At 39.3% G+C, this 20,274-nt stretch overlaps 2 protein-coding genes across 2 annotated transcripts in view; both read left to right on the plus strand.

The window, feature by feature from the left end:
- Positions 1-3,487, plus strand: part of LOC142354050 (uncharacterized) — a 110,644-nt gene extending 107,157 nt beyond the window's left edge. Inside the window, exons 3-4 of the mRNA XM_075406319.1 lie at positions 2,036-2,136; positions 2,714-3,487. Coding sequence (XP_075262434.1) covers positions 2,036-2,136; positions 2,714-3,349 — 737 coding nt within the window. The 3' untranslated portion in view covers positions 3,350-3,487. The remainder of the gene's footprint in view (positions 1-2,035; positions 2,137-2,713) is intronic.
- A 3,506-nt stretch (positions 3,488-6,993) lies between these two features.
- LOC142353988 (esterase AGAP003155-like) lies at positions 6,994-10,731 on the plus strand. Its single transcript, XM_075406229.1, has 2 exons — positions 6,994-7,498; positions 10,500-10,731. Exons 1-2 carry the CDS (start codon positions 7,066-7,068, stop codon positions 10,661-10,663), a joined length of 597 nt encoding a protein of 198 aa, XP_075262344.1. The 5' UTR covers positions 6,994-7,065; the 3' UTR covers positions 10,664-10,731.
- Positions 10,732-20,274: the final 9,543 nt, after the last annotated feature.

Consider the following 20,274-nt stretch of genomic DNA (forward strand, 5'->3'; position numbering starts at 1 on the left):
ACAGCTGATCTTCTAATTTTGTCATTGAAATGTCTCGTGAAGATAAAAGCTCTGATAAAAATATTAGATTCAAAACGTTTCAACTTCTATTGCTTAATGAACCTGTATTAATTTGATTTAGTCAGCTGCTAGGCAGCTCATGTGATTGATTATAAAATCAGTTATAGAAATCGGCTGTTGGTTTTTTCACGGATTGTCTCCTGAAATTTTGGGAAAAGGTTTTGAAAACCGGATATCTTTCGAACAAAAGTGAAAATCAAAATTACCTCTAAAGAAAATTTCTACGCCTCAAAGGCTTCAATGATACCACTTAATTTCTTTGCAATCATTTTTTGGAGGCAGGCAGTTTAAAATGACAGCAAAGAGAGCCAGGCTACCATCGAGTCCTTTCCCTCATTACACGAGGCTGGAATAATTAAAATTTCCGTTGGATATTGAACCCTTTTTTGACAATGCAAATGACTTTTTTTTCGGTTATCATTGTAATGAAACTTGGTTTTCGCTGTTTTCTTTCTTTACTTCAGTGAAATCTGTTATCATTTTCTATTTTTGTTCAAAAATTTTGTCTATAGCTGTATATACACTTTTTGAAGGTTATACTGGATCATGCTAGATTATCTAAACAAATTCTTTTTTTGTTGAAACATGAAAATTACTCAGAATATAACCCTAAGGTTAGATATCTACATGCTTTAAAATGTTGAATGAATTAATCAGTTTTGTTATTAATATAATAATCTTAAAATTGTGGCTGTTCGTTCTTATAGTTAAAAATAGGATTTGCACCCTCCTATCTGTCTATTAAAGGGTACTGTCTTGTGCTGATCGAGCGAAAACTCGGTTAAAACATTTTATGGCAAGTTTTACTGATAAAAGTTCTCATTGAAGAGGGCAATTTGTTCCATTTTTGTACGCTTTTCAAGATCAAAAATTTGTTACTCTACTTCGTTCTCGTTCTCTTTTTTATAATAATTTGATTTGCTCTGTTCTGTCTAGCGTTATGGCGAATAGTAAACATTTTAAAGTTTTCGGATGTTTCCCAGTAACTTATATCTGTTTGCGGCTTCATTAGGCTAAATTTTGAGATAAACAATTCGGCTGGCAGTATACGATCTTTATTGAGAAGACTAATGGAGTCGTCAAATTTTTGTCGAAAATAATCAACTTTTATTCCTCAGTTCATTTGCCTGTTTATGCTGTTTGTTTTTCGATGCTAGAGTTTGAAAGAATACTCCACTGAAAGAAAGATGAGAGAGCACAACTGTCTAGGAAACATCAATTCTTACTTTTATAGGATTTTGATTTCTTACAATATATAAAGAACGAATTGCATTAGCCATTTTGCTTAAGACTGAGTTCAGGTGATTTTCAAAGCTTAGGCTTGAATCAATTTGTACTCCCAAATAACGACAAGTATGAGCTGCTTTTTAACTTCACCTTTAAAAGTAAACTCTGGATCCGAATTAGTATGATTTGTAACGAACGTTTTATCTCTGTTTTATCGGCATTTAAAGTGAGTTGATTCTCTGTCAGGTATTTGTCTGTTTGTTCTAATATTTTTTTTTCATTTTTTTGCTGAATATTTTCGTTACTTTCAAATTTGCATATAATACTAGTTTCATCTGCAAATTGAACATCATCATTTTCACCTTCCAGTTTTCCAGAAAAATCCTTGACATATAACAGAAAAATAAGAGGTCCTAACACAGTTCCTTGTGTAACACCATGCTTAACAGTTATTTTATATGATAAGTCACTAGCCAATTTTACGCGTTGTGTTCGATTTGTGAGAAAAGATTCGAGAAGAGTTTTAGGATCTAATAGCCAGAATTAGACGTGAATTGTAGTCTAAAGAAGAATAAACAAGAATATGAACAAATAATTGCAATCAAAATACACTCATATTAATGTTAAGTTTGACGCCCTTTGAGTCTAATATTTCTGGACCTTGTATTCGAACACCAGCTATTGAGTCTTTCCGTTTTTTCTTATTTTTGCCCCGGCACTGGTGAACAATTGTGTAATGTTGTGTTAGGTTACATTGATCAGAAATCGATAGAGCCATTCAATGATGAGACGATTGAGAGGTTCAAGCCACTTTGCCGCAACAAAAACTTCTTCCGCGAATCACTAGAGGTAAAAATAAATCTTGTTATTCAAATCGACCAAGTTTGATCTCATTGTACTAATCATATATAATCTCATCAATCTAGTTAATCTCAAAACTATTTGGAGAAAAATGTCCGCGAATCTATAAAGTTGGCTGCTGGGAAAATTGGCCTAAGAAGAGTTTAGCCGGCAAAAAAAGGTGAAGTTTGTCTGACAGCTTTGTTCTGATTCTTTGACAAATCTGGGTTATCCAAACATGACAAGTTTGTCTGGTCATTACAGTTGGTGTTCACGTCTCCTGTCGGCCAATTTGGCGATAATCCTCAAATAAATTGCTGACAATGTTTTGCTTTTATACATTGCTACTAGAGTTATGGTTACCGCCCACCCACACACACGCAAATTTAATAACCTCAAACATGAGCTCACCCGCAATACTAATAATAACAGATTATCATAGTTGGAGAATTTTTTGACTTCTGCTGTCTTAAGCTCGATTGAGAGGGGGGTGGGGGTTGTGTTTAATTGGGGGAAACAGCTTCTTTCACCTGACCATCATCTTTGCCTAATTTGTTCATTGATCTCTGTCTTGAACCATTTTCAGGATGCGTTGCTTGAAGAGGCACAGGAAGGCATCCATATTCGCTCTGATGAAATTAGAAAACTTCCGCTTTATGAAGAACCCTCGAAGAAGAAAAAATTTGTAGTCCCAATTGACCAAGGAAAAACTAGCACCAGCAGCTCTCAAATTACTCCTGCCAGTAGCCAGAGTTCCAGTCAAAGCGAAGAAGGTCCAACATCACAAGTTATTCAGTCGACCAATTTGATTTCTGGAACGTCTTTAGAATCAAGGACAACTGGAACCGAGCAAAGTCGTTCAAACTCAGGATCAAGGTCGAACTCTCCGTCCAAAAATGAACGTCAGGCAAAGCTGGAGCCTATTATAATGCCCGCTCCCGAAGATCTTTTCACATTACATCTGGACTTAGTCCGAAGTTTGCACTGGCAAAAACCGAATCATCAGGAAGCGTTGAACGTTATGAGCAGGATACAAAGGTACCTGGATTGGCCAGCGTTGATTAAATCTGTTCCGGGAATGGTGGAAAACCTGTACAAGATCTCAAACTATACCAAAAGTAAACAAGTGCAATTAAAAGCAATTTACCTGTACAACCAAATGAAATGGACGTTGTTTTGCAATCGTGAAATTGACTTTATCGAGAAGGAATTCCCAGTGTAGCAGTTTGTTGTTTATTCAATTGAGTATTTGTTTAATTGTTTCTATTTGAATAATGTTGATTTGCCTTACATGAGTTAAGCGTCGATTTGTAGCCAAGTTTAATAATTTATAGATGAGAAATTGATGTATTCCGACTTACTTTTTTCTGGCTCCGTATTAAAGGTTCCAAAATGGTTTGCGAATAAATTTCCATTGCGTCCTTACTAAAAAGGATACTAATCTGTCTAAGTTATACATCTGGGAGTTTTGATTGATTAAAGTGAACAAGTATCTGGTTTCTGAGAAAACTTGGATAGAAAGCCCGAAATATAGCGCTGTTGCAGAATCAATTGAACATCGACTGAAACTGCTTGGAAACTTTTATGAATATTATCGTATCAATATCTGCAAAATCCAAAAGCGATTAATGAGAACTGTTTATTTTCGTTAGAAAGCACGCTTTGGGTAGACAATTTAAGCGAGACTTTTTATACATGGTTGTGTTGGGCTTTTTAATGAGTTTTAAAAAACTTAGAAACGAATCAGGTGTCTAATTATGTGACTTCGGCTTAACTAGATCAGGGCATAAAGCTTTAAGTGTAAAAAGAGCATTGTTACCGTTATTAGACTATGACTATGACAAATCTTTCAAAAAAAATACTATATATCGCATGTAACTACCTTCAGAAAAATGATAATGCAAAAGTTCAATAGGCATCATTTCCGAGTTTTTCTTTATGCCGTAATAGAGAACTACTTTAAGATTTGAGTGAAATATTTTTTCAATAAAAGCAATCCTTATTGTCTCGGTTGGTGTGATCAGGTTTTTCAGGGCTCTCGCTATATTGCTATAAAAAATTGGTTAAAAAAATAGTTATTGTATTGATATGCATTAGCTGGTTTGAGTTCAAATTAAAATTAATAAGGGGCAAGACAACAATGCAATTTTTTTGGTGTATAGGCGATTTTTTATCTATTGGGCAAAACTATAATAAAAGATACAATAGATTTGGTTTGCAAGGAACAAAGAGCTTTTAAATGAATTTTTAAATGTTTACTCCAACAGCATAAAATATCCGGCAAACACTTAGGTGCGAGCATCAAATAATTAGACAAGAAAAACAACCATGGTGTTTGGAATGTAATTTACTTCGTTTTAAATTTCATTGTGAAAATGTGGTGGATTAATTTTTTACTGCAATTTTGTTCACCTTGATGGTTATATATTTAATTTATTTATAAAGCTTAGGCACACCTTTTTTATTCAAGTATTGTTTTTTCTTAACATTATAGTGATGCTGCGTTTCTTCCTATTGATTTTACGCCGTGTAATTGATAGTCATTTTCATGTTTTGGAACTATGGATTTGCGCACCTGTTTTTCTCCACTTCTCTTGCCAATCTGTACTTTAAAAGTTCTGTTTTCTTTTCACTTCAATCGTGACTTTTAATTGCTCTTCCACGAAGTTCATAGCAATTATTGTAAACGTGTTGGTCTTTTTATGCAAATTTTTCGCTAGACCGTTATTCCGGTTTTCTTCTAGAACATTCTTTGACTTCTCAAGTGAGATTTTCACGCTTTCGTTCTTCATTTTTGAGTGATCTCTATTATTCTCACTCCGAAGTAAAGCGTGTTGCTAAAAAAACAATTGCAGCATAGCAACTAACAGGGAATGAGAGCAGAGTGCGCAGTACTTCTGGTTAGGGGTGGGATCGGGAGGTCAATGGTTCAATCCCGGTGTGGTAAACTGTTTTTCCACCCGCCTGTCGTTCGAGAGCAATTCTTCCAACCCTGGGCGGTTTATGTTTCTAAAATGCCAATCATGAAGTCAACTGCCACTTGTGGGACGAATAGTTATTTGGAAACATGTTTTAACTTTTCGAGGTTTTACTTTTGAAGTTCTTATGTGCTTTTCTCTCGAAGCCCCTGCACGTTTTTATGTAAATTGACTGCTGTTGTCGCTCCAAATGGTTTTTTGTTATAAGATCGTTTACCGTGGACTGTTTCACAAAGGTTGTTTAATTGATCTCAAAGGAAGTTAGCCATATTATCCATGTTCTTTTTTATGCGATTATCTGTACTGGTGAATTTTGTTGGTCAATTTTTGTCTTATGAAACCAGATAAATTGGTACGCAAGTCTATGTATTTGACTCACCGAAACTGCTGAAAATGCTTAGTTACATGATGTGAAGGGCAATTCTTGGAGTTTGACCCACCACAACATCCCATCCACAAACTCCACCCACCCCCTCCTGTCAACGAACTTTATTTAGGCGTAAATTTACTCTGTAAATTCAGATTTATTTTATGTGAATATCGTTCTCCACTTATTCTTCCAACCGTGGTTTTGCCCCCACCCCTTTCAATGCCCCGTCGCCCGGTAAAGATAGACTCCCTAAGCATAAGCTAGTGACTACGAAAGCCAGCCCCGCGCCAGTCATTTGAGTAATTTTGTATACTTTTCAATTACATCAAGTGGCAGCAAGGCAATTACTTACTTGACCTTGTCTCGGGAAGAGCTCCTGCTTTTCGAACGATACATGGAAATACCCCACAGTAATGTTCTTCACATTGATCCCCAGAGCGAGTCCAATTTTCTAAAAACCTGTTTTTTACGACCGCTACTGAATCATGGGATAGTCTTTGAAATCGAAAATTGTCAGTGGTGAAAATTGTCGAACAGCTAAGCGACAAATAATATTCCACTACTATATAAAATTCAAAACCTTATGAAACTCTATCATGGAGATACTTTGTGTTTACTTTACTATTTTGGTTGTTAGTTATATAACATTTTTGATTTTAAACTATGTGATTGTGATGTCTATTATGTCTTGATTTTTTTAAACTATCAATTGTATCATTGCTTATGCACTCCCATTGTCATGGTTTCTTAAATTTGACATTGGAAGTGTTAGGGGGTCTTGCAAATAAGCGGAAGGGTTGACTTCTTGGTTATAATGAAAACTTATAAAAACATTGTTAATTTCCTCTAATACAGATTACAGTAAAGTGTGAATGGTAATGTACAGTTAATAATATATTGTGTAAAATTTAAAAAAAACATTAAATAATTTATTTAAAGAACTTCACCTTACATTAGTAAAAGCGAGCTTTTTGCTATTATTGTTTGCAAATTTTGAGCACTTCAGCAATTGCGTCATATGAGCCACCTTTGTAAGTTTATAAGTTTGCTCTAGTTCTTGTGGAACTTAATCGTAGCTTTCGTTCTTGAGTATCAACTTTTTTGAAGTCCAAAAATCTGACCCAGTTGCAATGGAACGAGACATTGTTTCCACTTTTCCAGCGCTTTGATTATTATCAGTTTCACACAAGCTATAACGTCTATTTTGCCTGTCATCTGATGGCTGTTTGCAAAAATTGCTTTTAACGAAAAGGCTGGAAAATTCTAGTTTTAGTGTATTTTGAACCCCCCCCCCCCCCCCAGCGGAACGAATCCTTTGATTTCATTACCATTATTGAAAAAACTTGTGGGACGGATAGTTTTTGCACTCTGCTGTTTGTAGAATGTATACCACTTATGTAAAACTATCAATTATGGAAGGTAAAATTCTATCGAATGACATGGAAATGATTCTGTATATTCAAACAAATGTTTCAAAGTATTGAAGCAAATGTTTCAAAGTACTAATGTCTTAATGCTTCAAAATTTATCATTTTTTGCACTTTCATGTCCGCGAAATGGTGTCAATATTACTGTGCAGATGATTAAGCCATGAAAGTCCTGTGTCTGCACGCATACGGGCAAAACAGCCAGACATTTCGCCAAGCAACTGGATCGTTCCGGAAGCTTTTCAAAAAGTTCAATTTCGAATTCGTCTTTGCTGATGCACCGCACCAAATCGACGATCCAAAATTCGAAACAGGACAACTAGCCTGGTACTTTGTAAACAAAAGTGACCGACATTTGGATCCAAAAGGTCTGGACGAAAGTATGCAATGTTTGAACAGACTTTTAACAGAACACGAACCTGTTGGTGTTGTTGGGTTTTCTCAAGGAGCTTCTATTTTTTCGCTGCATTGCGCTCATGGGGATGTTTTTCCATCAGTTAAATTTGCGATGGTGTTTGGAGCTCCTCTTTTGAACTGCGTGGGAGAGAAAGCAGAACTTCTGAAGAAATGTGACCTACCTGTTCTAGTGGTCTCGGGTTAGTGGTTTTGAATCTTCATTTCATAAACTATGTTGCTGTAACTTGAAACCCTAAAATATAATTTAAACAAACGATTTGTGAGCTGGACAGTTTTGTAAAAACTTAAAATTTGGGATCTTTTCAGTTTGTCCCCCCAGACGCACTTGCCATATTTTACATAGTAATTTACCATGTAATGACACGTGCTCTGTAACTGGGGGTAGCATAACATACTGGGGGCACAAACGGAAAAAATCCAAAATTTGAATTAAAATTCCATAATTTCAAACTAACTATTATTCACAAGAAGAAATGTTCTTTTTTACTATCAATATAAATTTAAAATTGATTCTTTTACTTCGCTTGTTTTGTTGCTAAGAAAGGTTTTTCCGGAAGTCAACTACTTGCGTCAGGTTTTGAGATGATTGTCTTTTTCGTCCTGCAATTGCCGGGCTTATAACGAAAAGTCAGTGTCCTTGGCAATTTTTTAGCCTTTACTGTGCTATTTTTTAAATGTTGTGAACCGTAAACTTTTCTTCTTTCTTTTGCTTCATGATTATCAAATTGGTCTGTTTTGGAAATATTGATGCTTTAGAAAGCGATTTGGTTTCGTTTTGAACCACGCAACGTATGCATTTGTTCTGTTTTGTTTAAAGATGTTTTGCCGGACTTCATGAGATTAGAGGGTTTTGCAACGTACCCTAATTCAATCCTCATTGTTGTGTTACAATTATTTGTAATCGATTTCATTTTTCCGGCCTCATGTAATGGCAGAAACGACAGTGAGAGACTGGCTTTTGTTCTGTCGTTTTTGACCCCCTAAGTTTTCATCGGAAAAAGACATGATTAGAATTATCTAAAAGGTTTTTCAGACTGGATTTTTTACGAAGGATTTTTCCGATTACGTTTATTCTGAGAAGATATAAGGTTTTAAAAATTGTTGGTTTTTCCCCCAGAAATATTAGAAAAATTGATCAAAACTCTGAATTTAGATTCTCAGGTCTTAGGACAGATTAGGTAATTTCATAAAGACCCACATGCCCTGGATTTCTCAAATTAGAATTCAATTATCGAATTAACACAACCAATATTTAATACATTTTTTTCAGAACTAACTTTATTTTCAGCTTTGAAATCTACTGTGGCTTTTTATCCGAGAATAGCGGAATGCATTGAAGGTTTTCTCTCTATAAATCGTTGAGGAGACGAATCCATGTACCATTGCAACGAACAAATTCATTGAACTGCTTCTGAAAAAAATCAATTTGAGCTCACATTGCTTGGCAAAAATATTTCTTAACATTGGAGGGAGACATTCGTTGTATCATACGAAAGCCCTTCTAGTTATAATTATTTCCTTAAAGGGCTGTGATGAACTAACTTGTCTTTACTGAGAAGATGCAAGCTTTTTAAAAAGTTAAGGTCTTCACTATATGAAATCAAGGGAAAATGTAACAAAAATTAATAATTCAAACGAAAGAGATGAGTATGTTGGTTTTGTAAGTTGGTTGCATTTGCTACGTTCCGACGGGGGAAAATGATTTTTATAGGGGATAGACTGGTGAGACCATCGAAGAGAGACAGTAGCTTGAGCTGAACTAGTTTAAAAATAGATTGCACTCAAACTTCGAAATACTGTATTAAAATAGTATGGCGTTATTTTTGTGTCAATTTTCAATCGGAAAAATTCAGATTAGACTACTTATGTTATCTCCAAACCGTTTGGCGGTTTATTTTTGTTTCTTAAATTGTGCTTTGTTCAAGTGTCATTTTTCCACTATGGATTTTTATGATAGCCCTTATGTCAGGAAATATACGTAGATTTTCTGATTTTGACCGAATTTCTTACCATTTTTCAGTAATTTCTTGATGCGTCTCTCGTTTGTTGATGCTTCTGTCATTTCTTGATTCCTGGGTGATGTGTTGTGTAATTTCGATTTTTAAAATTAATTTCGGTTTCAATATGCAGATAGCGAAAGGAAGGTCTTGGCATCAGTTTTTTTAAAATTAAAGCGCTGTAGGCTTATATTTGCACATTTTCCGTTTTTGTAGCATCTAGCTATTGATTTTAATGGTTTTGACGAAATGGATTTTGTAAAGAAAAAAATCTCTTTGGAGCTCTTGGTGTTTGTTTACTTTGTCCGTTCTTGATTTTATTTAACTTTAGGCATTTTAGAGAAAAATGCAAGAGGCTTCCACTTGCTTGCTGTTTATGGTAAATATAAGATTATTATATTATAAGATTATGTGTGTACCTCAATTATTCCATAATTAATTTGTTTTTTAAACTAATGCATTACTTATTACCAGCAATTTTTAAAAAGATATAATTTAAACCTAAGGTTAATCAAAAAGTTTAAACAACGCTAAAGTTGACCGTCACAATTCATGTTGTAATTTTCTTAAGACCTATAGTTATTGATCTTCACCTGTCAAAGGCAATTAAAAACTTAAGGACAATGGACCTCAGTCAAAAATTCAGAAACCATAGTCCAACTTATTCGAGGAATTTAACTCCTCCCATGATTGGATAAATAAATATAGATTTTAAAATACGATTGGGTGTTTTTAAATACTATGGGGTGATTTTAAAATACTATTGGGTGATTTTAAAATTCAATTGGGTGATTTTAAAATACTATTGGGCGATTTTAAAATACTATTGGGTGATTTTAAAATACTATTGGGTGATTTTAAAATACTATTGGGTGATTTTAAAATACTATTGGGTGATTTTAAAATACTATTGGGTGATTTTAAAATACTATTGGGTGATTTTAAAATACTATTGGGTGATTTTAAAATACTATTGGGTGATTTTAAAATACTATTGGGTGATCCTCTTAGTTTGTTGTGTTTCTCCCGATAACGATTTATTGAAAGAGTAAAAGGTTCAGTTGTTTGCATAAAAGGCTTTGAGCCCGCATGTAGTATCCAATATACTAGAGAGAAAAAATTTGTAAATAGAAGCACCGCCTTATCATAACTTTCTCATTGGAATGTGGAAAATTGTCTTCAGGGGCGAACGATCAGGTGATTCCCTGGGCGGAGAGTGAACAACTTTCTTCTTCATTCGGAAATAGCCAGTTCTTCAAACACGAAGGGGGTCATTACGTGCCTAGCAACAACTCTGTCAAAACTCTGTATTTAGACTTCATTTCATCATGTTTGGAACAAACGTAGTAATTTGAGTAAATGTGAGGCCGTAAATTATTTCGTTATGGTTTTTAATTTATTGTTTTAATCTCGGAGCCTTTTTCTTAGAAGCCTTTTTTCACAGATCGCAAGTGGAAAGCCAATTTGTGGAGTGGAAAAAGTTTGTATGATAACCCTATTAGATAATAAAAATGGCGAATAAAATTGTTTATTCTGTTTTGCTGCAAAGTTCTTGGTCGTAATTGACTTGCCTAATCAATAAAAATGTGTTTTTACGTTGCATCACATATCTATTACGCTCGAGCAAAGTTTGAGGCAATAATTGTAAACTTGTGTGTCTGTTTTCTATGCAAAATTGCTTGACTATTTTGAGTTCTAGAATGTTTTTTTCTCGCGTTTGAGCTATTTAATTTTACTCTCCGTGTTCAGATCGGGCTGAATTTTTGAACTTTGCGGTATTAACTTTCTGTGCAGCTCTCATTTTTTAAAAGTAAGCTCTAATGTATGGTTTGCCGAAGCTACTGACTTAGCACAACTCGACGGCGTGAAGGGCAATCTTGAATTTTTTTAGGTCTTGACCCCCACCTTTTTGCCACCTCCCATTCTTTTCTGCTACCCCTGCCCTGAACGCACTGCGTTTGGGCGTAAACATAAGCTAGCTGAAACCAAACAAGACGGCCACTGACCTGTTTCTCGAGTACAATTCGTCCGATGGTAGTCGTCTATGGTTTTTGGAAACTCGGAGATGTTAATAGAGAACGCATTGCCTAACCTTCACGCAACTGCCCTCCTGGTTACCTCATTATCAGCCCCAGTTGACCGTTTTTGAGTTTTCATCTCATCAGTTTTTTGATTGGTCGGTGTTTGCTATGCTCATCGTCACTCGCTCAAATTTTCTTTACTCAAATGTTTTCCATTGAAATTCAATTATAGGAAATATTTTTGTAAAAGTCAGCTTAGTGCGTTGTGAGTTCTTGGGAATGACCAAATTGAACCTCAATTTTTATATCAACTTAATGTGTGAAAAAATGTGCGAAATAGTGGGTTTTCAGTTTTTATTTTTCCGAGCTGTGTTAGCGAGGGAAGCTTTGCTCCCGGTCTTTTTCCAACATGAGATATATTATTCGAAAGAGTTATCCCTTACAAACTAGTATATGAACTCAAAAAGTTTTTTAGTTTCGTCTTTCTGCTGATACGCAGTTTTTAAAAGATGTATGCTGTACATAACACTTTCGGAAAAATTCGCTGAATAGATAAACTTTAGAATGTTTGCCAACTTTTATCTATACCACGTTCTAAGACATTTTTTTAAACAAAGACTTTTCCAGATTGCACAAAACAGATTTAGAGAATTGATTTCGAATAATGATTGCCAGAAGTCGCTGTGGTACTTTGATTGTCCTATGTTTATAGCCAGAAATTGCTATGTTGTCATAATTTTGTCATTTTAACATGAAAGCTGCGTGTTTTAAGCCAAGTTAAGTGACTCTGCAGAGTTCACGCTGAAATTTTAGCTTTGACATCTCGTGCGGGGTCAAGTGATTTTAGGCGTAACGAGAGTGTGGGTTATAAGAGATATCGAAGTCCGAGGGCTTTAGAACAGTTGTTATACTGGTTAGCACATCAGTCTTGCAAGCAAAGTTTTCTGGGCCATCTTCAAATAAATTGTGCCTAAATAGACCCTCCTTATAAATCAACTGAACTTTGGCATCAATTTCAATTTTTCGAACTTCAATTTGTATTTTAAATTATAGCTGATAACTCAATAATCAGACTATCGGCGAGTAAATTCAAGATTATCTACAATCCAACTGTATTCAACAACGTATCAAGGCAAAAGCACATCTAAATGGCCCGGCAAATCTAGCTATATTTGCTGGCAGGTATTTTGTCTGAGCTCAGATTGGTCACCGATACGTTTTCGAAACATAAAAATATTAAGCCTAAAAAGAGCGCAATCGATTTAGTATATTAGTAGGCTCAACGAAAATTATGTTGAACAAACTTTTTCTGAGCCTTCTACGTATATTAGAAGAGATTTTGTGTGCATTTTATTTTTGTAAGGCTTACTTGGTTAAAAGATTACGTCATAATTTCTCGCTGGATAGATTTCTCACTTAGTTTATATAGTGCATTTCAATCCTCGCTGCTCTTTTATTTACTCAGTAACATCCTCCGGCCCGGAAGAAAATGTTGGGAGGATCGGTACAAGCTTAACGAGTGGGCGGACGAGCGATCCTGATGACGTGCGTAAGACGGCGGAGCGGGCGACGCTGTCGGAGCCGTACCGAAGTTTTTCAATCCGAGCAGTTGGATAGTAACCTCTAGGGTTGCTTTCTTCAACAATCCAAACTAAATCACCGACCTTGAGGTGCTGCTCGGCAGGTGTCTGCCACTTAGATCTACGGTTTAGCGCAGGTACATTTTCCTTAAGCCAATGTGCCCAAATTGCATTGGCGTAGGACTGTGCACGGGCGTACCGCTTACGATGATCAAACTCGTCGACGCCAACGATAGACGGAATTCTGGTTGCTTGGTTACCGAGTAGAAAATTGTTAGGTGCTATTGCGCCTAGGTCGGACGGGTCGGCGCTTACGGGCGTTAAGGGACGTGAGTTTAGTGCGTATTCGACCAGACAAAAAGTAGTGTTCAACCTCATTCTTCTCTCTCTCTCTCTCTCTTTCTCTCTCTTTCTCTATCTTTCTCTCTCTCTCTCACTGTCTCTCTCTCCTCTCTCTCTCTCTCTTTCTTTCTTTTCTCTCTCTCTCTCTCTCTCTCTCTCTCTCGCTCTCTCTGGCTCTCTCTCTCTCTCTCACTGAATCTCTCTTCTCTCGCTCTCTCTCTCTCTCTCTCTCTCTTTCTCTCTTCTCTTTATCTTCTCTCTCTCCTTCTCTCTCTCTCTCTTCTCTCTCTCTCACCCTCTCTTCTCTCTCTCTCTCATCTGTGAGGCGACGCGTACCGAGGATAGTGTACAGTACTCTTTTAAAACTCCGAACTAACCTCTCCCAGATGCCACTTTGGTGTGGCGCACTGGGTGGATTGAACCTCCACTTATTGCCCTTATGTGCAAGTTCGACAGCGATGTTAAGCGTATTCCATTTTTCCACACATTCACGGAGCTCTTTCTCCGCTCCAATGAAGTTCTTACCATTATCCGACCAAATCATAGCAGGAGTACCCCGACGGGAGACGAACCGCTCAACTCCCATTACACAGGAACTAGTGTCCATAGACGGGACAACTTCAACATGGACAGCACGAGTAGTGAGACAAGTGAAGAGAAATCCCCACCTCTTCTCGGTAGTCCGACGAACTGTGACGTAGAATGGGCCGAAGTAATCAACCCCGGTGTTGGTAAAGGGAGGAGACTGGTATGCGAGTCTCTCCTTTGGGAGGTCTGCCATGATAGGTTGAATGGTTGCTGCACGGAACTTTCTACACAAGACGCAGTTTGATTTGATGGAACGCAGTGTGGAACGTAGTTTTAGGATGGCATAGCGTTCTTGAACCTTTGACTTTAAGTAATCGACGCCCTGATGATGGTTCTTCAAATGAGTATGCTGTAGAAGCAGTTTAACAAAAGTATGACGCGCATCCAGCACGATAGGATGCTTAGTGTCAAAGTCAATTTCCACTAGCCGTCGGAGTCGACCAGAGGAACGGATGAGACCATGAGGTCCTATAAACGGAGTAAACTGATAAATGCAACTGCTCTTCTTAACGGATTTGTTGTCAAGAAGATCCTTTCTTTCAGTATTGAAGGACTTGCCTTGAACCAAGTACTGGAGATGACGCTCGGCTTCGTCAAGCTCAACAGGGTCGGCTATGCTGCCGTCTACGGTACGGTAACTTTCATGAGATGGTAAAAGACGGAGCACATATGCGGTGAAACGAAGTAATTTTTGATAAGAACTGAACTTATCAAACGGGATTAGATTAATGCTTTGTTCCTTTGGGGAATTGGTTACAGATGCGGCTAAAGATGAGATAGAGTCATCATCTTGTTCCTTGGTTACAACGCCGAGCATGATGTTATCAACGACGTCAGTATTTGGTACAAAAGGGAATTGCTTAGTTCTCAAGAAGTCAGGACCCCTCACCCAGCTACTTGATTGCAAAACTTCAGCGGACATACCACGCGTGCCAGCATCTGCCGGATTATCACAAGTGGCGACGTGGTTCCATTGGTCAACGCTGGTGTTCTCCAGGATTTCACTAACCCGATTTGCAATGAAGATGGGGTGTTTGTTTGTTGAGTTTATCCACTGCAAGACGATTGTACTATCTGTCCACATAAAGACTTTGTCCACAGTAACTGTTAATGCTCGACAGATTTACCTTTTTAAACGGGCAGCGAGGAGAGCGGATTGTAATTCCAACTTAGGAACCGTCATTACCTTCATAGGTGCAACACGGGCCTTGCCCAAGACAAACGCCAGCTCTGTTATGATCTCCCCGGAGGTGCAAGTTACTTGAGCCCTAAGAAATCCTACTGCACTAAATACGTCTTGCGAGATATCACCAAAGATGTGGAGTTCAAGATGTTGGGATGGTCCTGAAAAGTAACTTCTCAGTATAGTGATCTCAGCTAACCGCGGCAGTTCAACACACCAGGCGAGGAATCTGTCAACTGTGTCTTTAGGTAACTCGTCATCCCAACTTTATCCATTGACACTCCAAATGTCTTTCAAGATTAACCGAGCACCAACAGTGAACGGTGCGACAAGACCAATTGGGTCGTAGACCTTTGACACAAGACTTAGGAACAAGCGCTGTGTTAAACTTTTGATGGTGCTGTTAGTACCCCTGCTCACAACCAGAGTATCGTTGTTGTGATCCCACTTAAGCCCAAACACGTGCATTGATTCCTCCTTTGATGAAACGATGACCTTTGGTTCAGTGGATTGAGCAGACCCATCAATTCGGTCAGCCAGATCTGGTACATTGCTTCTAAACTTAGTAAGCTTGAACCCACCTCGATGGAGAAGATGTACCAATTCCTTCGACCTAATGAGGGCCCTCTCGGGGCATTCCACTGAGTCCAAATAATCGTCCATGTAGAAGTTCTCAAGGACGGCTTTCGCAGCTTCTGGGTACTCCTCAGCATTATTGCGTGCCGTGCGCTGAAGTGCGTAGTTGGCGCAGGTGGGCGAATCTTTTGCCCAAAGATGTGGCGCGTATACTGGTGTACCACAACATTTGATGTGGGGTCCTCCCGCCACAAAAAGCGCAATGATGGTTGATCACATGGTAACACTCTAACTTGGAGGAACATTCCCTCGATGTCGGCGGATACGGCGAATGGATGTTGTCTGAACCGTAGGAGTACATAGATTAGGTTTTGCAGCAAGTCAGGTCCGGTGTGTAATGACTTATTAAGAGATGCGCCATGTAATTTAGCTGCTCCGTTTAGTACCCTACGAACCTTGCCCGGCTTGTTCGGGTTAACAACCGGATGGTGTTGTAGTTACCACTCTCGTTCCGAGCGACTTTCCACCTTATGAGCATCTTTGACCCTTACCACATAGCATTTGTCTAAGTCCTCTTTGATAGTATTCGAGTACTTTCCTTAAAGTCTGGTCTTTCGCAAGCCGCTTTTCCAAAGACTTTAATTGAACAAGCGCTGAGTAATAATTGTTGGGCAGTTCGATGTTATCTTCAGCCCATAGCATTCCGACATTGTACCTTTTTCCATTATGAACGGTGGTGTTTTCAAGAATTTCATGCGCACGTGCATCCGAGGAGGATCGTGGGTCTACTTGCTTAAGTGCGCCGCACGACTCCATGTCGTACCAAAATTTTACCTGACTAGCGAGTTCAAAATCCTGCTCCATATTTGCTTTAAAACATGTCGAGACTAGACCTGAAGACGACGGTAGAGGGCCGCTTAGAACCCAACCTATGGGTAAGCGAACAGCGAAGGGCGAGCACTTCTCGTCGGCAGCGAAGTACTCTAACGGGCGGATGGCATGATACACATCCTGTCCAAGTATCATCTCAATGATTCCATAGCAATATGTAACTGGGTCTAGAACTGCTAGGTGCGGGTATGTTTCCTGAAGTGCTTTAATGTTAATGACATCGGAACCTACATTTAAATCTTCTTTTACGTATGGGCTGACTTTAAATGTTTCAAATGCTTGGTTGTCGCGTGGTGTTACAATTAGTTCAACTAACTTAGTGTCTACAACCTCCTCGGTATTTATACCCTTGACTGTTAGTTCCAATGCTGTGCCGTGCAAACCAAGCCTATTCGCAAGATCATTGGACACCCAAGAGTTACTGCAAGCGGTGTCTCACAAAACTAAAGACGTGGTGTCTTTACCAGAAGAGCTCTTCAACTGTAATTTAGTCACCTGAAGGAGGCCTTTCACATTACTCACAGATGACAAAGTGGTGGTCTTACTCAATGATTGGACACCAGGAAGTTTACTTTGATTTGCGCCAGCATTAGAGTTACTGTTGTTGTTGTTTGAGGGGAATTTTGATGGATAAACCCTCTCAGCTCCATGGAGTAGTGTATTATGGGAGCTTTTGCAACCGTCCTTTCTGCATGTCCTAGGATTTGGGCATTTCCTGAACATATGACTTTCTCTCAAACATGAGAAGCACAGTTTTCCGCCACTACCCTTGCTCGCTGAATGGGAGACTTTTCTTTAAATACCCTACACTCCCAGATGCGATGGTTACCTTTACACACAATGCAGCGAGGGGTTGCAGGCGTTGCCGATGTTGAGGTTGGTCTCTGAATGCCCTTAGTTTGTGTATTAGCAGCAAAAGTTCTTGAGGCAACTTTGGTCTTTGCTACTGAGTTGGTGTTATCCTCAGTTCTTGCCTTTGATGTAGTTTGTTTCATTAAATCATGTGCCTCGGCCTTCTCCTTCAACCAATCGTTGAAGTCAAGGAGTGTTGGCTTTACCCAATGTTTCTTCACTGTGAAGAGTGACCATGACTCTTTCAGATTGGGCGGCAATTTTTGCACAGCCGTGTTGAGAAGTGAGGCGCTCTTAAGGTCTGAGTCGTATGAAAGTGATTTAAAGACCCCAACAAGACTTGAAATTCTTGCAGAATAGTTTATGATGTTATCACTATTGTGCATCTTAAATGGAGGAAAAGAGCTGAGTTTGTCTAAGTGTGCACTGACTACTGCCTGTGGTTGGCCAAATTTACGTTCGAGTGTCTTAAGTGCGTCCTTATACATTAAACCACAGTATGCGAACTCAGCGATGGCGGTTGTAGCTTTTCCAGTTACAAGCGTTTTTAAGTATGTTAACTTGACATCATCAGTCAAGGACTGTGCATCTATGGCGCTTTTAAATTGTCCGAACCATTGGTGCCACTGCAGAGGATCACCATTGTACTGTGACAATTTCCACTCGGGCAGTGGATCGTTCTTCTTACAAGTAATTGCCTCCGCCAACTGCTTTATCAAATCCGCAGAGTCCAAAGAAGGAGCCGAAGGTGTGGGATGCGGCGAGCCACCCCAACACAACGGGTTCGGAACGGTAGCTCCATACGTTGGAATGATCGGAGTGACAAAGGTGGGGGTGGTACCTGTGGCAGAACTAAATGGATTCGCTTGCATGAAATCTGATGTTACGTAATTTTGAACGCCTGCTGCTGCTTGTACATGAGAGGAGCGGAGCGATGTAGTGATATGAGGAATGATTAACGAGGCCGGTTGTGCGGTGTATAAGTTTGCAGATGTACGTACAAGTGGTACTGCATTAGATAAAACTGCTGCCGGAAAACGCTTGGATCCGGAGGAGCAGGAGGTGCGTGGGTTAAAGGGACAAAATTTTGGGGCTGAAACTCTTTTGTGGGGGTGGTGGATGAATTAATTGAGGTACAAAAACGTTTCCGGAGGAAATGATTGGTGCAGGCGGAGAATGGGGTAACCGATTGACATTATTCGCCACGGGGTTAGTGGTGTGTAGTGGGAGTGCTTGTGGCGGCGAAGGAGGAAAGCCGAATGCTGGTGGGATTAACGCGAAATTAACCCCGCACCACATGCGGTGGTGCGGGGTTTAGAACGGGGGATGGGGGGGGGCTGGTACATTTATGTGTGCTTGTTGCGGATTAAGTGCTAGCGGAGCATTAACGAGTGTATTTAAAGGTGGTGAACGCGGAGGGCTGACTAAATTCAACTGTCCCGGCATGCTCGACCTGCGCGGGAATTGATGATCTAACTGTAAACCATCGAAGTGCATTGTTGCTTGAGACAGTTGTCGGGCTGTGCTTGGGGCGTTTAGTTGAGTTTGCATACCAAAGTTTACTGGGGGTGATGGAGGCGTATATTGAGGCTGTTGCTGCTCTTGCATGATGTTGTTTGCAACATGTGCATCATTGGTTACATTGGTTCTACTACTTGGTTCTTGCGGCTCATGGACAGGGAGGTTGATGTTGGCCTAAACTTGACCATGTGTATTGAAATTGGAGTGTGAGTTTGGAAGTTGAGTTGAAGAAGGTCGTTGGACAATTGCTTGGTTGGATTGGGCGATGGAACCAGAAAAGTGCAAACTCTGCTCGTTTGCAACATCTGCCATGTTCCCGGCCGGTGACAAATTAACCCAATCTTGAACAAGTTTCTTGCTCTTGACTGAACTTCTTTCCGTAAAGAGCCCACTCATTTTGCCTGTACCAGACCCGTCTGCTGATGATCTTGCCATCAACTCAATTTCCTCAAGGGCTGCAGCAGCTACTTCCTTGCGATGATCCTCCTCAAGCTGCTCAATTTCCAATTCCCGCAATTTCGTTTGTTTTTCAATTTCAAGACGTTGTCTAGCAATGCGAAGCTTTGCCTCATGTTGTTTCTCAAGTTCCTCCCTTTTGAGTCTTGATAGTTCTAAGTATCGTTGACGCTGACTTGATCTTTTTGACGAAGTTATATGTGAACCTGATCTTGAATGGTGAGGGGTACACAGCTCTGCTGTCTCTTTGTCATGGACCGAATTCATATACCCTCGAGCAGCAGCAATGAACTCATCAGTTTTCTTTGTTACAGTCTCTAACCATTTTTCAAGGTTCTTACAGGCAGCATCTGGATCTTCAGTCTTTTGTGCCAGATCAAAGAGTTCTTCATTCTTATCAACTACTCTAGTAAAAGCCTCTTTGCACTTCCAAATCAGACGTTCGGTCTTAACTTTCCTGTCTTGCTTATCCACAGCATTGTTAATTTCACCATAAATGTTATTTAGTTCAGCCTCTAATTTTGCCCTCGCACTATAAAGTTTGTTAAATTTGTCCTGCACAGTTGTCATGATCTTAAGAAAAACAGGAACCACAAGTTTAATTTGGTACTAAAATAAAGTACACACACATGCAACAACACAACAAATGGGTTGGACCGAACCCTAGTGTGACGGTTTGCCTAGCAAACCGCCAAAGAGCAAAGATGTTCGTCGAGTACAATAGTACCCGGCGAAAGAAAGAAAGAACGGTGCGCAGGAAGCGCGAAAAGGGGCAGAACGGGAGACGGGACGGACGGGAAGAGACGCCAAACGAGTAACGCACGACGCAACGGGAAACCGGACGGACAAACGGGAGCGTCGGGCGAAAAGCGCGCGACGAAGCGCGAAAATGGCAGGGGCGGGTGGAAACGTCGGGCGGATGGCGCGCGACGAAACGGGAAAACGGCA

Source organism: Convolutriloba macropyga, chromosome 15 (genome assembly GCF_964194025.1).
Source record: "Convolutriloba macropyga chromosome 15, txConMacr16.3, whole genome shotgun sequence".
Classification (NCBI taxonomy): domain Eukaryota; kingdom Metazoa; phylum Xenacoelomorpha; order Acoela; family Convolutidae; genus Convolutriloba; species Convolutriloba macropyga.